The sequence below is a fragment of the Ochlerotatus camptorhynchus genome, unplaced genomic scaffold (genome assembly GCF_037179485.1).
Source record: "Ochlerotatus camptorhynchus isolate MF236.1 unplaced genomic scaffold, CSIRO-AGI_Acam_v1.1 ptg001115l, whole genome shotgun sequence".
Lineage (NCBI taxonomy): Eukaryota > Metazoa > Arthropoda > Insecta > Diptera > Culicidae > Ochlerotatus > Ochlerotatus camptorhynchus.
The window spans coordinates 47501-71464 of NW_027041509.1; the positions used below are offsets into that span (position 1 = coordinate 47501).

At 39.9% G+C, this 23964-nt stretch overlaps 1 protein-coding gene across 3 annotated transcripts in view; it reads left to right on the top strand.

Annotated features, from left to right (window-relative positions):
- LOC135716090 (remodeling and spacing factor 1) overlaps window positions 1-23964 on the top strand; it is a 68582-nt gene that overhangs the window by 41806 nt on the left and 2812 nt on the right. For 2 of the 3 annotated variants that reach the window (XM_065238909.1, XM_065238910.1), the window contains one exon: window positions 12589-15477. The exons of the other annotated variant lie outside the window; for it this stretch is intronic. In XM_065238909.1, coding sequence (XP_065094981.1) covers window positions 12589-15477 — 2889 coding nt within the window. The remainder of the gene's footprint in view (window positions 1-12588; window positions 15478-23964) is intronic. 3 annotated transcript variants of the gene reach the window in all.

The following is a 23964-nucleotide window of genomic DNA, read 5'->3' on the forward strand; positions in this document are numbered from 1 at the left end:
CAAATACGAATGTAATCCTTTAACGAAGGCCGTCGTCAAATGTCATAAGCGCAAACTTCATCCAAAGATAAATACTAAGATGAAACCACAGACAAACAGACATAACACATTGAATATTTCTCACTGTAAAACATTGTCGCTAAAACATTACCTCCATCTGTTGAGTATACTGTGGTGGGTAGTACGCTGAACAGATGGCGGTAGTGTGTAAACGTCAAACGCAAGGGAATTGACTATGCGCACCACGGATGGCGGTACTACCAACTACGATACTTTTAAATTTACCGTTAAATGCCTGTTCGATGAACAACTTGCGAGTATTATGTCTGTTTGTCTGTGATGAAACTGTCGGAAGAAAAACTTTCTATTTTAGTTTCGGTCACTTTCATCCAATGAATACCCTCCGTATTCAAGGTAATTTTGTGGTTTTGCTGCCCCCTCGGTAGAGATGAAATTTTGCGCTCATTTTTATCAAAACAAACACACCTAAATCGGAGATGTCCCATTTTTTAATTACTCGATTAACAACAAATCCATTATTTTTTGTTCGCTGTGCTGCCATTTTTCCACCAATGAGAGTGCAGCACATGTTTGAAATGATCGGTGAGGATCCTCTGGAGATTTTAATCCTTATATCGGCACGATATAACCGATTACAAATATTTTACTTTTCGGTTCGTTAATCGATTAATCAATTATTCGTAAGAAAATCGGCCATCACTAGATGAATGTGAAACGTCATTTCAAATATAAGGACCGTACATAAATAATGATACAATTTGAAAGGGACCGGTGCTAATCACAAATTACGTCCCCACGGTAACTGAAATAAACACGAGTGTTCACCGGTTGCTTCATCTGTGCTGTTTATAAATATTCAGTCGAGGGGCACGCAATACATAGAACTGGTGCGTTGAAGTTAAAATGCAATAAAAAGTACTTAAAATAATTAAAATTATCTATCCGTAATTAATGTAATCGAGAGTATTGAAAACGTAATTAATGTACTTTAATTACGAAATTTCAACTGTAATTAATGGAGTTAAAAAGTAGTTAATGCTCCATATTATGTAATTAATGTAATTAAAGCAGTAAATAATGGAATTGATGTAATTACAGCCGTTGCCTGCGTTGGAGTTAAAGGTTATTGCGCGCCCCTAGTATTCAGCAGAGATATTTCATATAGGGTGGATGAGCCAGTAGTGGAGGAACTAAGAAAATTTATTTAATAAAAAATAAACAAACGATGTACATTCAATTTGTATGTGTAAGTCTATAGCTTTCAATCCTTATTTTACTAGAAAAATATTACATCGTAATTAAATTGTATACATTCCTATAAGATGTAACAAGTGTAAGCGTTGCGTCCAAGATTGGTGAGATTAATCGCGTGTAGTTTTCGTATATTTAGTTATTAAATTCTAAGAAAATGTTTAAATGTTCGTAAAAGGTAAAACGTCCCAGAATCCTCACGAACGCAGCCAGTAGGAGACACTTCCCTATAAGCTGTAGAACAATGCCACTAGCCACCACCAGAGCACGCTGTGTGTAGTCATGAATGGACGTCCATAGGGGTGGCGTAATCGGGCCATTGCGTGGAGAATTCGTGGCACGTACGACGCTTCAACGGTCACGGTTCGGGGTCATCGTCCACCAAGAGGCACAGTCAGAAGCCTGGTGATCATTATAGACTACGGTCACATAGCGTTTGATAGCGTTAATAGTTTGAAGGTGAAAACTAAGTGCTAAAGTGAGCTAAGTTGGAAGTTGAAGTTGAAGAAGTTGTAGAGGAAGCTGCCACATACCATTGGACAGCCAGGACCTCGCGGTTTTACCGTAACGCCAGTGAACTCAACGAATTTTCCGGAGACGACCACGCCAATCGCCGATAAGGTGTCCGAATCGCAGTTCCAGAATCTGATCCCTCAGCTACAGTGTGCGCAACCAATCCAGGCAAGTCAACTTACCCTTGTCGTTCGTTGAAACCTCGAGTCCGTCACCATACTCGAGGGGCGCACGGGACAGGTAGACGCGTCCACCCCTGGCCCTAGAAGGTGATGCGGTACCAGAGGAAGAAGAGGAACGACGACGGCAGTGGCAGGTGAAGGGGCCCCGAAGACAAAGAAGAGTAGTGCTAGCACAAGGTAGGAGTAGACACCTAAGGAAGTGGGAGACCGTCCGTGAAGTGAGTGTCGTCAAAACGAATAAAGTGGGAGTTTATCTTAAGTGAACTTTGAGTGTTTTCTTAATTCGCGGAATAATCACGAGCGTGTGCCGACCCTGAGGCTTGGAGACGGGGGTCTCATCAGTGCTGGGAGTAACACCGCACTGGCACGTTATACTTTGGCGCCCAACGAGAATTGTCTTTGGCATTCCGTGCTAGGGAAACGCTTAACATCTTTCCAACTTTTCTTGCAGAAGTCTCTGGGAAAACGTCCAGAAATCACTCACGGAATTGACGTCACGAACTACTTAGAAACTTAACAAAATTTTGTAATCGGTATCATTATTTTAGAGGTCTTGGAAGTCCCAAGTGGCAAGAATAGCTACCAATATAGGTGAGATACAAATTAAAACAGAATCGGAGAAGTAGTATAGTTTTCGCGAGAAGTTCCGGAAGACTATCTTGATCTGTGTGCTTTCGGAAGAGTGTAGTTAAAACACCGAGCAAACCTAGAAACTTTATTTCAATTAAAAGGATTCATAAAGTGAACAACGCAAAAGGATTTTTAATGAATTGCTTTGTTTGAGAAGCTTAAACACATTTTAGGTACTTTTTCTAATTCAATTTGCTTTCATTCAGCGAAAGCGTATTTAAAACTAGGCATTTTTTTTCAATTTTATACAGCAGTTCGCTGAGAGTGAACGAAGTCTGTTCTTTTATATTCGATTTCCTAAATTTTACGTTGGATTACACTGCAAAGATGGAGATGTCACTGTTTCTTGTGCAGTACCACGGCATGAATACTGCTCATCTGACCGTGGATGAACTCGAGCATGAGTTGAAGATCCGTGGAATGGATCAGATTGCACCGCGCAGTAGCCTCGAGCGAGCGTTACGCAACAGCCTGAAAAAGGAAGATGAACAATCAGATGTGCAATTTGAGTTTAGGTACATAGAGATCGAAGAAGAGTTAGAAACATGCGATGATAAGTTGAATGCGATGAAGAGTTATTTGGAAAACAGGAGGTCAAAGAAAGCCCCGGATCAGTGTTTCAAAACAAGATTGATTCACATCCTGTTCCGAATGGAAAGACTAAAACACCGTGATATCAATGAGGAGTGTGCGAACAGTTTAGCTGTGGTTGCAAGTGAGTGTGTGAGGTTGTTGAATGTTTACTTTTCAATGGCGTCTCACCTACCAGAAGTAAGAGCAGCTGAGTTGGCTATAGTGAATGAGAGCTTAAGCCGCATGATGAGGGAAGAGTCAGAAAGAACTGAGCATGAACGCGAGGAGATTGAGGTTGGTTACGCAGAAAATGGGAACGAGTTAGAGGAAGGAACCGAGAATGAAGGAGAGACAGGGAATTCATCAGTCGAAGTAGAAGGTCACAAAGAAGGTGAAGTCGGGGACAAAAACACCGATGGTACAGGAAAGGATGGGCAAGAGAAATTGGCTGCAGAAAATCGGCGATTGTTAATAGTTGTTAGCCAATTGCTTCAACGTGTTCAGGCGCTTGAAGGGCAACAATTGAAAGAAAAAATACAGGAGAAGCATGCCAAAACTACCAACAGCACCCAATTGGAAGTTGAGAAGATTCCATCGAAATCCTCCCAGCAGAAACCGGATTTTCTTGCTTGGTTGAAGGAACGGAATAGCTCTTTGGATAGTTCGAGAAAATCAGCGGAAAAGAAACAGGTCACAGCTAAAACCAGCCAACCGGGATCGTCTCAGCAGGAGAGGTCGAAGTCAAACAGCAACCGTTTGCCGGTGCACAAGTGGACGATCCGGTACGATGGTATGGACAACGGACGGAGACTGAACGAGTTCCTGAAAGAGGTTGAGTTTAACGCTCGTTCAGAAGGATTTTCTGAGGATGAACTGTACCAGAGTTCACATCATCTGTTCATTCACAAAGCCAGAGCGTGGTTCATGGAGGTGAATGGAAATTGTGAATTAGGGTCTTGGAAGGAGTTAGTACGAGAATTGAAGAATGAGTTCTTACCGATCGACATCGACTACGTTTACGAGAGACAGGCGTACAACCGGAAACAGGGCACCAAGGAAAAATTCCAGGACTATTACTTGGACATGGTCCGGATCTTCCGAGGTATGTCATGTCCCTGGGATGATAAGCGCAAGTTCGATGTGCTGTTCCGCAACACGCGTGAAGATTGTCGTATCGCCATGCTTGCTGCCAACGTGAACGATGTCGCTAAAATGAAAGAGTTTGGTAAGAAATTTGATGCGATAAACTGGCAGGTGTATCAGCGAAGGGACAAATTCTCGACAAGACCGATTCAGATAGATGAAGTGAATCCGCAGCGACCGAATTTTCAGGGTAGACAGGATAGGTTTCGTCAGGATAGGAGAAATGAAAGTGGTAATTTCAGGCAGGGTTTCAACGAAAAAAATAACCATCAAGGTTCCTGGAAGCAACGTCCTCCAGCTGACCAACAGAAAAATAAGGAAGAATATAGAAGATACGAAAAACCGAAACCTAAACCAGAAATACAGAGACAGAGAAGCCCAGCTCCAGGATCGAGTGGGACTAGTGCTCTGCAACGGATCGTTAAGGCCTACATTCCTATTAAAAGAGGAATGTGTAAGTTGCGGCTTACTTGCCAGCCTATAGCTGGCCCGATTTACCCCGGCGGGGCGGCTACGAGCAGAGTACTTCCCCCAAAGACGTTCGGATTTGGATGGATTGTTAAGAAAAGAGAAAGAAAAGTACAATTTAAGACGTCTATTATCCTCTAACCTTTCCCTTTTCTCCTCGTTATCCTCGGTGTCACTCGGTGGGGCCCTTCGACGATAGCGGCGGCGGTTGCAGATCGTACTGCTTTACGTTGGCTCCAGACACGGTCTGTGCCGAGCGTTTTCTCCTTCACTTTAGCTGCGTAGCAGCGGTCCTTGGCGTTTAGCGGGGGGGATGAGCAAGGCTCCTTTATCGGAACCCCCTCGGCGACGATGGTGACGAATCACCGGACCAACTACTCGCCGTAGATGGTCCCGGTAGTCACCGCAGTGCACTACCCAGGCGAACGCTCCTTCGGTTCGACCTGCTTCGTCCCTCCTTGGCTCTTAACTGCGGTGGCGAGACTGGCTCTACTGGCTGAGCCACCGCAGTGAGGACATTGGGTGTTCGGGGATCCTTGGGGTTTAGCCGGGAAGCGGAAAAATCCTTGAAATTTAGCTTCCCTTGGCGGCGATCCGACACCCTTCACTTAAGCTCACGAACCACGGCACTTTTCCAGGAAACGACGACACTTTCACGCGACGATGCTGGGAATTATCCCTCCAGCTGACACACGCCACGAAAACGGCACTCCAACTCTCGTTTTTACTGAAACGGACCGGGCAAAAACCGCGTCGACTTCCAACCGTGGCTCGTGACTTTTTTCCATGTACTACTTGACAATCACCGACAATACAACCTCCGCCATCGTTCTCCTGCAACCGCGCTCGAATGTTGTGCTGCTTATGTTTTCGCCTTATTTTGCAGCGGGAGGAGAAATGGGACCTAACTTTATTCTACACGCGAGACAATATTGAACGATAATTTTTACACTATATTCTAATCCTAAAAACATGCCTACACGAATAAAATCTACGATGAAAATAACAAATTAAAATATTTACAAATAAATCAGTGGTGAGTATGTTGCCGAGCGTGCGACCAAAACAAAAACAAATCATAACAGACAAGGCACACGCTCATGGCAAACACGTTAAAAGGGTGGGTTATTAATTGTCACCCTAGACGAGGGTTACAAATGTGCTTTAACTGTCATGGAAATGGGCACAGCTTTGAGGAATGTCCCAAAGAGAGAAACGTTTTTTGTGGCCGATGTGGATTTCCGGGATTCCCATCGAACAACTGTCCGTACTGTCAGACAAAAAACGACCAGAAGGCTGCTCAGTGAGGCGAGCCAGTCTTCAAGTCAATGCTACAAGTCCTCACAAAGAATCCGTTTTAAATCCTCCAGGAATCCTGAACCAACTTGGTTACGAGCAGGTGGCTGAAGAAAACTCAGAAAGTGAAGAAATTGCTACAATCGTCACTCTGAGTAACGACTCGAGACCATTTGCAAAGGTGGAGATGTTAGGGATTCCTGTGATCGGATTGTTGGATAGCGGTGCAGCGAGGACTATTTTAGGTGTAGGAGGAAAGAAATTGATAAGTGCTCTAAAACTTAAAGTTAAACCCACGAACATGAATCTGAGAACAGCAGCAGGTCAGGAGTTAGAGGTGATAGGATCGACGGACATTCCAATTAGTTTCAACAGTGAAACGAAAATCTTACCGGTGCTGATTGCTCCAAAGCTGAGTCGTAGATGTATTCTTGGCTACGATTTCTGGCGAAAATTCGGAATACGTCCAACGTTTAACCAATCCGTCGAATCCCTTGAAGAAGACATCCACAGCAACCTAGAAGAAGAAGATCAGTTGAGTGACGATCAACTTCAGCAGTTAGAGGAGGTGACAAAGTTGTTTCTAGTGGCTGGTCCAGGAAATTCCGGTAGGACGGATCTAATCAAGCATCGGATCGAGCTGAAGGAGGAGTTCCAGGGAGCGGAACCAGTCCGGAAAAACCCGTACCCTTGGAGTCCGGAGATTCAAAAGAAGATACACCGTTCCGTGGACAAAATGCTGCTGGAAAACGTCATCGAACCGTCTAACTCTGACTGGGCCTTACCAGTGGTCCCAGTGAAAAAAAGAGATAGTGATGAGGTCAGGCTATGCCTCGATGCGAGGAAGCTCAACGAGCGCACCAAAAGGGATGCGTATCCTCTCCCCCATCAAAACCGAATTTTAAGCCATTTAGGACCTTTTAAATACTTGTCCACCATTGACTTATCCCAGGCGTTTTTACAGGTGCCCCTGTAAGAAGGATCCCGTAAGTTAACGGCATTCTCAGTTCCAGGAAAAGGCTTATACCAGTTCACTCGTCTACCGTTTGGACGCGTAAACAGCCCGGCAACCTTAAGCAAACTCATGGACCGTGTGCTAGGGTATGGTGCCCTAGAGCCTTTTATTTTTGTTTACCTGGATGATATTGTAGTGGCAAGTCATACTTTTGAGGAGCATATCATAAAACTGCGTGAACTCGCGAGGCGTCTCAAGGAAGCAAATTTGTACATCAACCTTGAGAAGTCAAACTTCTGTTGCCATGAACTGCCATATTTAGGCTACATTTTATCCCGAGAAGGTCTTAGGCCTAACCCGGATCGAGTCCAAGCGATTCTGGGATTTGAGGCTCCTAACTCGGTGCGTTCATTAAGACGATTCCTCGGTATGGTTAACTACTACCGTAGGTTCATCGACAAATTTAGTGAACTCACTGCACCTCTCACCGACTTGCTTAAAAACAAGCCGAAGAGAGTGCAGTGGAACAACGCAACAGAAGAAGCTTTTAAAGCCATCAAAGAGAGACTGATTTCAGCACCTGTGATGGCCAATCCAAATTTTAATTTGCCATTCAGCGTCCAAACAGACGCAAGTGACACAGCAATCGCTGGAGTTCTAACACAAGTCCAGAATGGAGAGGAAAAGGTCATTGCATACCATTCCGAGAAACTGAAAGGTGCGGAGCTGAATTATCATGCCGCAGAAAAGGAAGGCTTAGCTGCCTTACGTTGCATCGATAAATTCAGGTGCTACATTGAGGGTACACCTTTCACGTTGATAACGGATTCATCAGCGTTGACCTTTATCATGAAGGCTAAGTGGAGATCGTCGTCGCGACTGAGTAGATGGAGTATAACCCTACAGCAGTACGACATGGAGGTGAAACACAGGAAGGGGATGGACAACATAGTACCAGATACTCTATCTCGATCCATCGAAGCTCTAGAAATAGAGAATGAGGACGAGTGGTACATAAACCTCTACCAAGCAGTGGAAGAAGATCCGGAGAAGTACATCGATTTTCGTGTCGACAGCGGAAAATTGTATAAGTTGGTTTCTGCTAGGTCAGACGTTCTCGATTACAGTTTTCAGTGGAAGGAGTGCGTACCGGAATCTTCACGTTCACGAGTGATGAGACAAGAGCATGACGAAAGCTTGCACATTGGCTTTGAAAAATGCTTGGAGAAGCTCAAGAGACGGTACTATTGGCCGAGAATGAGCGCCGATCTCAAGAAGTACGTCAAAAACTGTGAATCGTGTAAGGAAAACAAACCATCGACAGTCTCAACAGCACCAGAAATGGGACAGCAACGAATTGCATCCAAACCGTTCCAAATCATCTGTATGGACTACATTCAGTCGCTACCGCGGAGCAAGCAGGGAAATGCACACTTATTGGTCATTCTTGACCTCTTTTCTAAGTATTGTCTGCTTGTCCCGGTAAAGAAGATTTCGTCTAGTAGTCTGTGCAAAATCGTGGAGGACATGTGGCTGCGAAAGTTGTCAGTACCACAGTACCTGATCTTGGACAACGCAACGACGTTCCTGTCCAAAGAATTTCAGGAATTGCTAAAAAAGTACAAGATTCAGCATTGGGCGAATGCTCGTCACAGAAGTCAGGCAAACCCAGCGGAGCGCTTGAATAGGACCATCAACGCGATGATCCGATCATACGTCCGACAAGATCAACACCTGTGGGATACTAAAGTGTCGGAGATGGAGTACGTGCTTAATAACACAGTTCACTCGTCAACTAAATTCTCTCCACATCGGATCGTATTCGGAAATGAGATCATGACCCGAGGATATGATCACCGACTAGAGAGAAACGAGGAACTTACCGAGGAAGCTCGAATGGAGAGGATGAAGGGAGTGAATAAGAAGGTGTGGGATACGGTCAGGGAGAATCTAAAGAAGACTCACGATAGTACTAAAAAACAGTACGACCTGCGTCACAAAAGGTACTCACCAACATTCGACGTAGGGCAACGTGTATACAAACGGTCATTCCGACAGTCTTCAGCTGGTCACGACTATAACGCGAAGCTCGGTCCAGTCTATGTTCCCTGCATCATCGTCGCCAAGAAAGGAACAAGCTCATAGGAGGTTTCCGACCTGAATGGAAAGTCCCTCGGAGTATTTTCATCGGCAGATTTGAAAGCGTAGGCGGAGGAGTAACAAACATCTCTCGGTAAAGTTTGTTCCTGAGAAGCGGGAGGCCCAATCGGTTGATGGCAGTCAATCCGTTAATATCTTCATTTGGAGGACTAGTCCAATTCCATTGGTATAATCCCATTTCGAGGAGGGAACAAATATTTGTCCAAAAGTGCAGCTTCGGAAATGCTTGTCGTTATATGACGCTCGCATTCAGTAAAATCCTAGGAAATCGTAGAATATTTTTAACAATTTGTGTTGGTAATTTTTAATGTGTTTTATTAAATTAGTGTAAAATTCCAGAATTAGTGTTCGAAAATACAGAGCATAACTTGAAAAGTTTGCACATGCACAAAAATGCATTCTATCAACTCGCAAGCAATCTTGTAATCAAGATCATCTAATGTTGCTTCGCAAGTGGTCGATGAATGCTTTGCGTGGGGTAAACTAGTATTCGTGCGTGAAAGGTTAGGCAACAGTGAGCCATGATCTTGAAACCATATCTTCAAATAAACCACAACACCATAGGAGGAACATAAAACCAATAATCTTTTCACAAACAATAAACGGTGCACAATAGAAACCCAAAAGGTACTTACCTGAAATTGCATGCGTTCCTCATGCATAGCACTACAATGAGCTTTTAGATGGGAAATCACTGAAAACTCAGCACTTCAAGAGTTATACACCAATTTAATGATCATTTGGCCAAACTTTCGTCGACGAACGTCATTAAAATGATACTACCGCTCTTAGTGCCAATTTTCCAGAATTTTCGCAGCTAAAACCACATTGCAGACTTACCATTTTTTTAACAATCATCACATTTGTCAGAACATGGCTGACAGCTCGATCTTCCAGATTAATACGCACACATAGAGATCAATAATAACGTTATCACGAGTAGGTATAGTAGATCGGCCGGTCAACAGTGAACTCCGACACTGTGAAATGTGGCTTAGTATTAAAGGAAACGTTTGAAACCGTACTCTGTTGCGACTTTGTAATTTTGTATTTGTAAATAGAAATTCCGGAATTTATTTGTATATTTTATTGCATGTCTTAGATATAGCATGCGAATTTATTTTATTTTTTTATTGTATATTTCAATAATGTAATTCCTTTGTTTTAAATATTTTTAAATTGTATCTCATCAAGGTTGGTCCAAAAAATAACATTATTGGGATCGCTGGAGACCGGAATCTTACGATGTTGATGGTCAGTAGCAGGTTTTACCTCTAAATTGCGTGGAGTTGGAAAATCCAATGATGATACCTTATGACCCCGACCCATAACAGTGTTAAAATCAAACGCTCTTCTTACCCAAGTGGAATTGTGAGCCTGATGGAGTGATATATCGTGTAAAAATATTGTCAATTTTCTTGTAAAAAAATAAGTGACTGTCAACGATGTTTGTGAATATTCAGGTTCAGAGGTATGTGTTAAGTTGTCGAAATGTTGAGTGTGGAATTAAAAAAAAATATTAGCTACCCTAATAATTTTTACCCGAGCGGGGGGAGAGTGTAACAAGTGTAAGCGTTGCGTCCAAGATTGGTGAGATTAATCGCGTGTAGTTTTCGTATATTTAGTTATTAAATTCTAAGAAAATGTTTAAATGTTCGTAAAAGGTAAAACGTCCCAGAATCCTCACGAACGCAGCCAGTAGGAGACACTTCCCTATAAGCTGTAGAACAATGCCACTAGCCACCACCAGAGCACGCTGTGTGTAGTCATGAATGGACGTCCATAGGGGTGGCGTAATCGGGCCATTGCGTGGAGAATTCGTGGCACGTACGACGCTTCAACGGTCACGGTTCGGGGTCATCGTCCACCAAGAGGCACAGTCAGAAGCCTGGTGATCATTATAGACTACGGTCACATAGCGTTTGATAGCGTTAATAGTTTGAAGGTGAAAACTAAGTGCTAAAGTGAGCTAAGTTGGAAGTTGAAGTTGAAGAAGTTGTAGAGGAAGCTGCCACATACCATTGGACAGCCAGGACCTCGCGGTTTTACCGTAACGCCAGTGAACTCAACGAATTTTCCGGAGACGACCACGCCAATCGCCGATAAGGTGTCCGAATCGCAGTTCCAGAATCTGATCCCTCAGCTACAGTGTGCGCAACCAATCCAGGCAAGTCAACTTACCCTTGTGGTTCGTTGAAACCTCGAGTCCGTCACCATACTCGAGGGGCGCACGGGACAGGTAGACGCGTCCACCCCTGGCCCTAGAAGGTGATGCGGTACCAGAGGAAGAAGAGGAACGACGACGGCAGTGGCAGGTGAAGGGGCCCCGAAGACAAAGAAGAGTAGTGCTAGCACAAGGTAGGAGTAGGCACCTAAGGAAGTGGGAGACCGTCCGTGAAGTGAGTGTCGTCAAAACGAATAAAGTGGGAGTTTATCTTAATTGAACTTTGAGTGTTTTCTTAATTCGCGGAATAATCACGAGCGTGTGCCGACCCTGAGGCTTGGAGACGGGGGTTTCATCAGTGCTGGGAGTAACACCGCACTGGCACGTTATAAAGAGTGGAACGCATTGGTTTCTTATGGATTATACTATTATAGGAACCCTACAGCTAGGTGCAAAGGAGTCAAAATCTTAAATAAAATCAAGTTTGAAAATTGAATATCTGCTTTATTTTAGAAGAGCTACCGATGGAAAATAACCTTATCGGGTTTCCCTCATTATTCCGGTACAACCCCCATACCGCAACTATAGGTTCGCCACTATTACTGGAACACCTACCCTAGATAAGTTGTAACAAACCATAGGAACATATTTTAATAGACTATACAGTGTAAATTGTATCTTTCGGGGAACTAGTTTTTTCAGAGAAATAGTTTTCGGAAAAACGTTCCTTTCAGGGAACTGGTTCATTCGGCGAATATTATTTCGGGGATAAAACATTCGGGGAAAGTGTTATCGGGAAACTGGTTTTCGGGGAACCACTTATGCTGTTATTATAGCATAAACCTGTGTTTGTTTTAAAATATTGATTTTTTTATTATAACTAAATAAGTAGTTCAACCTATATTCTGTAGGTTGTTCCACTGCAACAGAAAATGGCGGCTTCTTTAGTTTATTTCTCGGCCGCTAAGACTAAACCATGATTGAGTGAAATTTCATTCATTTTGTAAACTGTAAACGATACTTGAGAAGTATTATAAAACTGATGGAAATGTGTATGCCAAAATTAGTTAAATTCTTCTCAATTTTGAGATATCTTCAGCATATCTACATGGAAACTAACCCATATATCCACACGACCGTTTATTCTCTCTGAAATTTGAGTTCCATTAACTCAAATACGCAAAATTCACGGTCACATATTAAAATGTTGTTTTTTGTTTTTTTTTTTTCAGTGGACGGATTAGATATTTCACAAGTAATTATCGACAAATCGGAAAATGGATCACCTCCCATTCGGCAATCAAGGAGAATAGCACAGCAGAAAATACAAGAAGAAACCAACAGGCGTATGATCGAGGAAAAAATGCTGCGTCAGATGAAGGCAGAGGCGATTAAGAAAAAAAGGGAAATTAAGCAAAGTATATCTGACGATGACGACGAGGACTATGTTATGTCTGATGATGAAGACTCCAAACATACTGAATCAAAAGTGAAAATAAAGAAGAAGAACGATAAGCCCTGGATGAACTCTTCTTCAGAAAGCAGCAGTGAATCTGAACCGGAAGATGATTATATTGAACATGAACGATCAGATATTCAGTCGTTGAAGTCAGACCACGAGTTTTCACCAGAATCTGATCTGGAAGATATTATCGTACCAGTCAAGAGAGCTAGAACTGTCAAAGTTGAAAAGTATTCAGATAACGATAATGAATCTATAGATTCCAACAGGGATCACGTTTGCCAAAAATGTGGTAAACAAGATCACCCCGAATGGATTCTTTTGTGTGATTCCTGCGACAAAGGTTATCATTGCTCATGTCTTGTCCCAGTGTTGTTTATCATACCTGAAGGGGACTGGTTCTGTCCTATATGTCAACATGATAAATTGATATCGAATCTACAGATCAAACTACTCAAATATGATGAATATTTTGAAAAGATGAAAGCTGAAGAAGCTCTTCAGAAACAAATTTTGGAAGAACAAAATGCTTTAAAGCGTGATTGGTCAGAAGAAGAAAAATCAGGTTTGGAGATAAAGAAATATAAGGACAGGAGACGTTCCAAAACATCTAAAAATACTGCAGATGACACTTCCTCATCATCTACCGACGGCAAGACATCCAATAAACATTCCGATGATTCAAGTTCAGATGATGTTCCTATTTATAAATTAAGAAGAAGGAACACGTCAAATCTAAGCTACAAATTAAATGAATATGATAACCTTATTAAGTCGGCTATTGATCGGAGCACCATTGAATCTCCCGAGTCACCACCTCATGGTAAAGATATAAGGAATATTGTAGAAGCTATCAGAAAAGAGGAATGTAAGCAAAGTCGATCACACAGTAATTCTCCAGTACCAGAAAAATTCAAAATACAAAAAAATAATACATTAAAGAAGAAGAAGAAGAAAAGACTGAATAGTCTTGACGTGAGTTCAGAGGAAGACGATGGATCAGATGAAGATTTTTCTGAGGAAATTTCTTCTTCAGAAGACAGTTTCTCTATGACTGAAGATAGTGAAAGTTCTTTAGAATTGAAGAGGTCGAAAAATTTCCGTGCCGCGGCTAGCAAAAAAAGAGACAAGGAATTTATCAACGATGACGATGACGACAGTGACAAAAGTACTGCTTATAATATCCGAAAGCGCTCAAACAAAACGAAAAAAATTCTTGATGATTCGGATGAATTTAATGATGAGGATGTCACGGAAAGTGAAGAAATTAACAGCGAGGATCTGTGTAACGATACGGAAACTGATAGCAGTGAAGATGACTGGAAGAAAAGAAAAACTAAAGTAAAGGTTATTAACCGTGTCAAAATCAATGATCACAATAAAAAGAAGTCCAAGAAAGCTAATGACGATGAGACATACAAAAGTGGTATCAGAAAAAGACCAGCACTAATTCAATCAGATTCAGACTCTTCGGGCCAAGAGAAAATATCAGATATACATAATAAACGGCGTACTCGTGGTAAAAAGCTACATTATATTCTAGATGAGGATTTTGAAAGTTCTGACGATGGAATTACTCCAGGAGTTCAGCGTCCAGATACCCCTCCAGAAGAACGAGAGAAATTTATTAAGAAGCAAGAAGAAATAAAACGTATGTTGGCTGAGAAAAATACTGCAGCTGCAAAAGAACTTGCAACTCCTATGATAGAACCACTTCAAATCCACGAGAAAAACAAACAAACAGCTCTTTCTATAATACCACTTCAAGTAATAGAAAGTGCCAAAGTACTGGATATTGACTTCCTCAAAAGCTCTAAACACCTTGATTCGGATGATTTTGACGAAGAGCTAGCTGCCAACCTTCCTGATCCTGATGTAAATGAAGAGGAATTAGCTAAAATAATGGAAGAAGAGGATTTTGCTCAGCATCAGTTAAAGTTAGATGATGCAGAAATAGAAAGAGACACTTGTGTTACTGAAATGTTGATGAAGAAAAAAATAAGGCATTTCGACAGTATCGATCCAACAAAGATTACAAAACCAGACAAAAAAACCGGTTCCTTGCCGGTGGAAAGAAAAGTGGACGCAGTGTGTAGCAACCTCGTGAATTACCTTCAGTCCAAATCAATTGCAAACCCCCCAAGTGTTGATGTAATTTCCACGGATAAACATTTAACGACAAACCCAAACTATCACAGTTTGATTTCTTCAGCGACTGGTTCTTCAAGCTTACTGCAGCAAATGAAACAGCAAGCAATTCCTCTACAAGATGTCCAAAGCCATACAACAACTCTCATATTAAATAGCAAAAAATCGTATCCATCCACAGTTCCACTTCTTCCGCAAACACTTCTACCTATTTCGAATAGCTTACTACCTACACCATCGATTGAATCAAAAGATGGCGTTGATATACGAAGGAGGCGACGGAAAAAAATTACCCCTTTGAGAGGCGATTTGTACAGACCAATGGACGGAAGATCACCTCTTGATGCGGCAAAACAATTGCACTATTTATCATCAACTCCTCCCAATGTGATACAAACGGATAAAGGATTCGCATTTGGGCAGCAGAAACAAGTCAGCACCAGTATCACGCCAACATTCATAGCTGGTAGTACGAAAATCAACGACAGCAGTGAAAGATTCACAAACCCTTGTAAGTGTTATGCTAAATAAAAGCTCTGTGTTACATACACTAGTGGAAATTAATATAAGGATACTTTAAAAACCATGGCTCCTCCCAAATCTAAGAATCTAAGGAATTCTATATCAGGTGTGTTTGCACCAATATAGAATCTGAGTTAGCTTCTGTGTATCCATGTCAGTTGAAATCAATTATCAAATAACTTCTGTCGTTTGGATTCCCGCCAAACATTGCAAAAATCAAGTTCAAACATTATTTGTTTGGTTATTGGCTACTTTGATGCCCTAATAAGTATAGACAAGCTAGTCAACACCGCCGGGATATTCTGAGGCATAACATCTCTGATTACGCCTTCCTTCGGAAGGGAAGCAAAGCCGTTGGTCCCTGGTTCATGAGTTGTGATGGCTCGATGGGTAGGGTCCAGGTGTGCGAGCTGCCTCCCTGGCGTCGGTAGCTTTGGTGCTCAGCACGGAAAACAAATCAAGGAAAAAAGTATAGACAAGCTTAATCATGATTGGAAAATAGTCCATGTAAGGATTAGTAAATTTTTTTGGATCATCACTGATCAACCAATGATTTTTGTGATGTTCGAGAACTTCTAGGAATTGGATCTGCTTATTACTTTTCAGCAATGAAGTTTAATTATTATTTGAACTAACTCTTTGATTATTTTGGTGCCAAAATCATTGTTGACATGCTAATTAATGTTTAGAAAATGACCAATTTCCCATACATTTTTGTATGGCCTCCTTATATTTATTTCCGAAGGAGAAAATCACATTTCCATTTATTTCTCCTACCTACATGATGCAATCGGTTATTTCTAAGACTCATATGGTAGCATGATAATGTGGCTTCAAAACACGGGGGAGGTTGTTCATTAAAACTTCCGGTCCGCTTCGTAGCATAGTGCTTGCTAAGAGGTGCCAGGTGGTAACCCACTGATTACCTGACGATCGGCCAAATTTGGAAGACGTCTGCATTGAATTGTCTCACATTGTAATATTCCGCCCACTAATATCACAATCAATTGCGAGTAGCTGAGCGGAATGGAGACAAGGAAAGCATTTGGTACAGGACCAAGTCTCTCCCGGCTGGCGCCAAAACAATGAACCTGGAAGCAACTGGATCAAGTTGCCATGGGGCACGAAATGATCCTGTTGCATGGCTTGGAGCCAGGGTGCCTTCCATTCATTTTGACTAAAAAAATGTTTTATGAAGTTATGGAATAATAAGATGATATGATGATATTTTGTATGTGTGAGTAATAGGAGAAGATTGTTAAGTTTGTGTTTGACACATCAAACCTGCAAATTTAGCTTTGACAGAGTCACAATGAGCGTTTTTCTGATCGCCTCTTCGCGAAGAGTGAAGAGCGAAGAGTGGGTGAGATAAATTACAAAATCGCTTATCGCGACTCTCATGTAGCAAAATTGGCGGGTGTTACAATCTTTTCTTGTTGTTTACACAATCAAAATATTTTCATAATATCTTATTATTCCATAATTTCTTGAAACATTTTTTGAGTCAAAATGAATTGAAGGCACCCTGCTTGGAGCTGTTGCAATCGTGGAAGGAGGAAGGGGGGGGGGGGGGGGGGTGGCTTGGTGCTAATGTTTAATTTGTTTTTGTATAATTTCAGATGTTAAGGTGGTTCGCTGCCTCTGGATAGTGGGTTTGACGGTGGTTCAGCAAGAATAATATTGAGACATACGGGAATGCAACAAACGTGTCAAATTAACTGCATTGGTAACGAAAACACAGAGGAGCGTACACCTGATGTCACACACTAAGGTGATGGTAATAAGGTCGGTGATAATATGACATTAACAAAAAAGCGGAGATCAAATCAGATTGGTCAACGTACCAAAATTCGAAACTTCGATTAAAACGTGGAATCTGTGCAGCACCAGTGGAGAACACTCAAAAGCTGCAGGTCTCATCAACCGCTGCCTGCGGTATATAACTTGTGGCTGGTGGCCTCACAAATGGATCTTAGATGTAAATGTCATCAGAAGCCGATAGCAATAGAAACGAAGTCTGCATGCAAGCGTTTGATAGGAATTTGACCTGGGCCCAGGTCAAGCAGCTGCCCAGAATGGAAGTCTTTCACGTTGGCCCTGTGCACCTCTTGAGGTTCCCAGGTATTTGAGTACGACGACGATGGACGTTGCCCCTTGGAAAGGAATGAAAGCGAACAAACCTGATGTTGCACAACAAGCCGGTGTGTTTTTTTTTTTTTCAGCAAAACAACAAAATCCTCTATCTCTCTTCTTTATTCTTTCAATCTCTTACTATCCCCTAATCGGACGCTAGTGGGACCAAAAAGCCTGCTAGTGAAAGGAAAGTCGTTATGCTATACGGTCTAGCATAGGCTACGACTAAATTTCCGTAGGTTCATGCCTGGCTTAAGTGCAGATCGGTAGGCAGCAGCCTGCCAGGGTGTGAACTGAGCAATAACAATAACAATAACAATGATAATGTGGCTTCCAAACACACATGATATAGAATTCCTATGATTCTTAGATTTGGGAGGAGCCATGGTTTTTAGAGTGTCCATAACATAAAAATACATATTAAAACATATTAAACAACTGACAGAACTTATCAAGCATAACATTTGATAACGGCACAAAAGCATTTGTAAACTAACTTTCTAAGGCCCTTTACACGCGAACCAAAGTACGCCCACGCAAACCAATACCACTTTCGGAAAGGTGATAGTAGCCCCTATCCGATTATGTTGTTGGTTTGCGTGGGCGTACGTTGGTTCACGTGTAAAGAGCCTTAGAAAGTTTGTTTACAAATGCTTTTGTGCCGTTATCAAATGTTATGCCTGTTATAGAACATTCGAATTTAATCGACATGGATAAACAGAAACTAGTTCGCGAAACGCCTAAATGTATGTATCTAATATTTATATAACACATGTAAGGATGTATCTCATATTTATATAACCCATGTAAGGATTAGTCAATTTGGAATCATGTTTAAACATCTCTTAACTTATTGTGGCATCGAAATAACCAATAACTTTGTTCAAATAATCATTGAACATGACCTTTGCTAAGGTGCTAAGCGACTACTTCGCCTAAATGTATGTATCTCATATTTGATTATCACTGATCAACCAATGATTTTTGTGATGTTCGAGTAGAAGCAATTGGATCTGCTTAATATTAAAATAACCATAAAATTACAATAAAATATCAATTAAATACAATTGATTCCATTGTTGACAATCAATCTTATTGTAATTCAATTGTATTGGTCAAATAATCAAATAGTCACCACAATAGGTTTACAACAAATTCTATTTTTTTTTTAATAATTCGTTTATTTTTCCAGGCTCATTTGCTGTAGCTTTGCGGAGCCGATTACAACAAATTCTATGAAATCAAAAATTTTCACAATAAAAAAACAATAAAATTTATTGTAATGAGACCAAATTTGTTTGCGTAAAATTTTGATTTTTTTATGGTTTCGGTAACTAACAACCCCACTTTTCTATTGTAAATGTCCCATTAACAATAGATTAGATTTTCATAACAATAAGTTCTATTGTATTTTTATTGGTTTTGACAATAACATTTATTTTTGTTTCAAAAGGTTTTATTGTATTGTAACAATAGGTTCTATTGTTTTTGTATGGAAAATTTTTACTCGGGTAACTTTTCAGCAATGAATTTCAATTATTATTTGAACTAACTCTTTGATTATTTTGGTGCCAAAATCATTGTTGACATGCTAATTAATGTTTAGAAAATGACCAATTTCCCATACATTTTTTTTTGTATGGCGTCCTTATATTTATTTCCGAAGGAGAAAATCACATTTCCATTTCTTTCTTCTACCTACATGATGAAATCGGTTCTTTCTTAGACTCATATTGTAGCATGATAATGTGGCTTCCAAACAAATATATGATATATAACTCCTATGATTCTTAGATTTGGGAGGAGCCATGGATTTTAGAGTGTCCATAACATAAAAAAGACATATTAAAACTTACCAGTATTTTATGATGATGATGATGATGATGGTCCCACCTCTTGCCCCTACAAAGGTTTGAGCTGGACGATTTATTTTTAAGATAATTTTATATGACAATTTAACCAGGTTTGCAAACAAAATCTAAATGGCTACAGTTACAGATATAAATTCCCTCTAGAGTTTACAGTTGCTTCACAGCGATATAAATGTGAAAAGGCTCAGGCGTCAAAGTCTTAGTTCGCCTTTTTGTCCACCTAAAATATTCATAAGTATTACAAGCAATCAAGAGTTAATGAACAATCGACAAAGCATCCTATTACACTAGCAACCCCGCAATATGATGCTATCATAATTTTCAGCAATGTCAGGAATGCTCACGAACCCCTAACATTTGCCAAAAAAAACTTACTACTAACTCAAGGTATCTTCCAAATAAGCTTCTAAACTGCATTTTTTTTTATCAAATTTCAAATTCAGTCCTCTATATCCGTAATACGCGCGCGAGGTTCAAACCTTTGTAGACTACTTTTTTTTTAATCTACAACTAATAAATCAAATATTAAAAATCCACCAAATGGCGAACAGAAATAGTTTTTGCAGTGCTACAATAATTATTAAAAAGTCGTTATGACCGCTATCCATATAAAATAATTCATTAGAGATAACTTCGTTAAAGTACATAATTTGTCAATTCATAAAAAAATCACTGGAAACTGTTCAAATGACAGTTTAAACGTGTAAAATGCAGTGTCTTTTAAATTCTGTAAGTGTTGCTGAACGTTTATATGTCGGCATCGAATTGAAAACATTTATTTCTTTATAATAAAATGAATTTTGTGATGCACAAGTCAAGAAATGTGGTGTTCTTATTTCAGTCGCGTTTCTAGCATTATATATATGAAAGTCACTTCCTCTTTCAATTCGATGAAAATTGATAAAAATGATAAAAATGAACACCATAGTCAAATATACAATTCTTTGCTTCACCGACAACCATTGTAAGCCGTCTAGCATCAAAGTTGAGGAAGTGAATCTATTACATCTCAAAATCAAACGCATTATTTTACTCTTCAAGCGCTGTAATCTCGATATTTGTGTTGCATTGGCCAGAAATAAAATGGAAGGGCAAAAGTCTAGATGAGGAGAGATAATTGATTTGTATAGCTGTATTTTACTGGCAATAGTTAAATCTTTTTTCAATCGACATAGAATTCCATACTTCTTGGCAATTTTCTTGATGACATTGTCAATGTGAGAGTTGAACTTAAGTTTATCATCTATAATCACACCAAGATATTTAATCTCGCGAACGTGATCAATAGTCTCATCATCAATTACAACAGAGACGTTCTCATTTACTCATTTACTTACAAAATTTTCCATAACTCTTTGCTGTCGTTTTGATGCTGATCAATCTTCCTTTGAACATATTCACAACGAGTTTTCTTTATCGATTGTGAATACTTATTACGCGCGATTGTGTACCTATTCCAATGATTGTCATTATTTGATCTACAAAACTCTTTGTACCATTTGTCCCTTTTCTGTTTAAGACGTAAAAGATCCAAATTGTACCAGCTGTTCGAGTTTTTGAAAGAAACAAACTTTTGCTCAACTAATTGATTGTTACACGTTTTCAAAGCGTTATTAAGAACAGCTGTAGATTCATCTAAGTTACCGGCCGTGAATGAAAAATACACGCTCCTCTCAACAAGATTCGAAACAGCCTGTTTCGAATATTTCCTCCAGCACTTCAATTTTACTAATTCATCGTTGTTATTGATATTATCTAATACATTAATCACTAAGGTCTCATGATCGGTTATTTTCAAATCAGTATTCATAACTCAACAAATGGAATCAAAATTGGAATAAACGTGGTCAATTAAAGTTCTACTGTGCCTGGAAGATTCTGTGACACTACCCCGAATGTCACTACCCCGAACGCCATAACCCCGAACGCCGTTACCCCGAACGGTACACTACCCCGAACGCCGTTACCCCGAATAGTACACTACCCCGAATGGCGACTACCCCGAAATTAAGACAAATAGAAGAACAGCAAGGGATAAATTTTTGAGAAGGAAATTTTCTTTTCTAATTAACCACTTCATTCGAGCACTTAAAATGACGTTTACTACCACTCGAACTTTGAAATAAAACATTATTTTGAGATTTTTTCTTCTAGAACCTCGAGAAAAGTAGCCAACATTTGTGCGTTTTATAATTAAAAATAGAAATTAGTTGGTCCAGTTTTGTGAAATCGCTGGTAGAAAGTCACGCCAAAACTGCTTGACAAAGTGGTCAATTTATACTGAATACAAATGATAGGATTCTATAACATTCCCCAGAAAACCATTCCCCCGAAAACCATTCCCCAGAATCTCATTCCCCAGAATGCACCATTCCCCAGAAAAGCATTTCCCAGAATGAACCATTCCCCAGAATGTACCATTCCCCAGAAAAGTATGCCATGTATTAGATTGACTATTTTTGTTTATTATAGTCATTCCTGGAATATTCTTTCGCGTATATAAAAAGAAAAGAAAAACTTATTAGGATATGTTTATAAATTATGTAGACAGTTTAGGGAAGGGGGGGGTTGGCAATTGTGCACGGTCCATACAAATTTAAAAAATTTTGTATGGAAAATTGTCTACGCAGGGGAAGGGGGGGGGGGGTCAAGAATCCCAAAAAAAACTGTCTACGTAGTTAATGAACAGCCCCTTAATGGCTCAAGGGGGTTTCCCATCTTTGAAAATATAACAATAGGAAATAATTAATTCTTTGGATATACGATAAAGAAGGGAATATTCCCTTCTTTTAATATATAAAAGAGAAAATAATCAATTCGTTAAATATATGATAAAGAAGGGAATATTCCCTTCTTTGAAAATATAACAAAAGGAAATAATTAATTATTGGATGAACGATAAAGAAGGGAATATTCCTTTCTTTGAATATATAAAAAGAAAATAATTTATTCTTTGGATGTATGATAAAGAAGGGAAGGGAATATTCCCTTCTTTTAATATATAAGGAAAATATGTAATCAATAGCTTTTGGCAAGGGATTCGGGGTAATGTCCATTTGGGATAATAACGTGTGGAATAATGTTATAAATTTGTAATCGATAGTTCAACGTTCCATGCACCGATTTTTCAATCCATAACGAGAAATTCTTCAACTCTGGTCTAGACTCAGGTCGAACAATTCTTTGATAAGGTTTAACAGTTTCCGACTGGTATTGCATATTGAATTGGATTGCATATTAGACCCTTTGACTTTTTAAATGGTGAACGAAGTGCTCGAAAACTTGAAGGTTGTCATTTTCTAAAGAGCTTTAAAATGGTTTGGAATTGATAAATACATAGTTCCATAAAAGTAAACGTAGTGTATCATCAATTTAGTAAAGTGAAACTAATCAGAGAGTTTAATCACAGACAACAGACATAACACTTTGAAAAAGTTTTTCTTGAAAACATAGTATCTCAAAACATAGGACCTCAGTAACGACATCTCTCGGGCTTCTCGCGTAAAACAAGCTTGCTCTGCTCGCTTGCAAGCTTCAAAATTCCAATAAAAAATTATCATTTGTATTCAGTATAAATTCCAAAACGAAATTTCCTTCTAAAAATGTACTATTCTTTTGACCCCTTGCTGTTCTTTCATTTGTCTTAATTTCGGGGTAATGGCCATTCGGGGTAGTAGGGCATTCGGGGTAATGGCCATTCGGGGTAGTAGGACATTCGGGGTAGTGGCATTCGGGGTAATGGCGTTCGGGGTTATGGCGTTCGGGGTAGTGACATTCGGGGTAGTGTCACAGAATCGCCTGGAAATACGCGTATATTCATTTACCTTTTGCTTTAAATTAAAAAACTCAGCTAAACGCTTCAAATGATTCGAATTATGGTTATCACGCCAATTAATATTAAAATCACCAGCCAATATATTTAATTTACTAGAATCAAGGAATGTCTCGAGCCAGTTCTCTAAAACTTCAACAAAACGCTGTTCACTAGAACTGGGAGAATGACACAAAACACCATAATTACCCATTCATCCCACGTACAACTGTAATGCCCAAGAACCAGTTGCCATCAATAACTTCGTTGGTACGAAGGTTGAATTGAACTGATTATTTGACATAAATAGCAACACCGCTAGTGTGTCTAGAATGTGATAAACAAGCAGCAACACTATAATCCCGGAATACTATATTGATGAAAAGCTTCAGTTTCTACAATATGAATTTCAGATAATAAAACTAAGAGAGGACGTTTTTCCTCAACAATCTGACGTAATGCTACGTAGTTTGTTGACAACCCCGCAATATTAAACTACAAAAAATCGAATTGATTCACATTCCTGGAACTTGGCTGCTATTTATTGAAACGCAAGATGCTTTTCTTCTGATCAAAAACTATTTTATAGAGCAAACATTCAGAGCTAAATGTGGCATTGTTGACGTCCAAGTTCATTTTACGTTCTTTATTCATTTTCAAA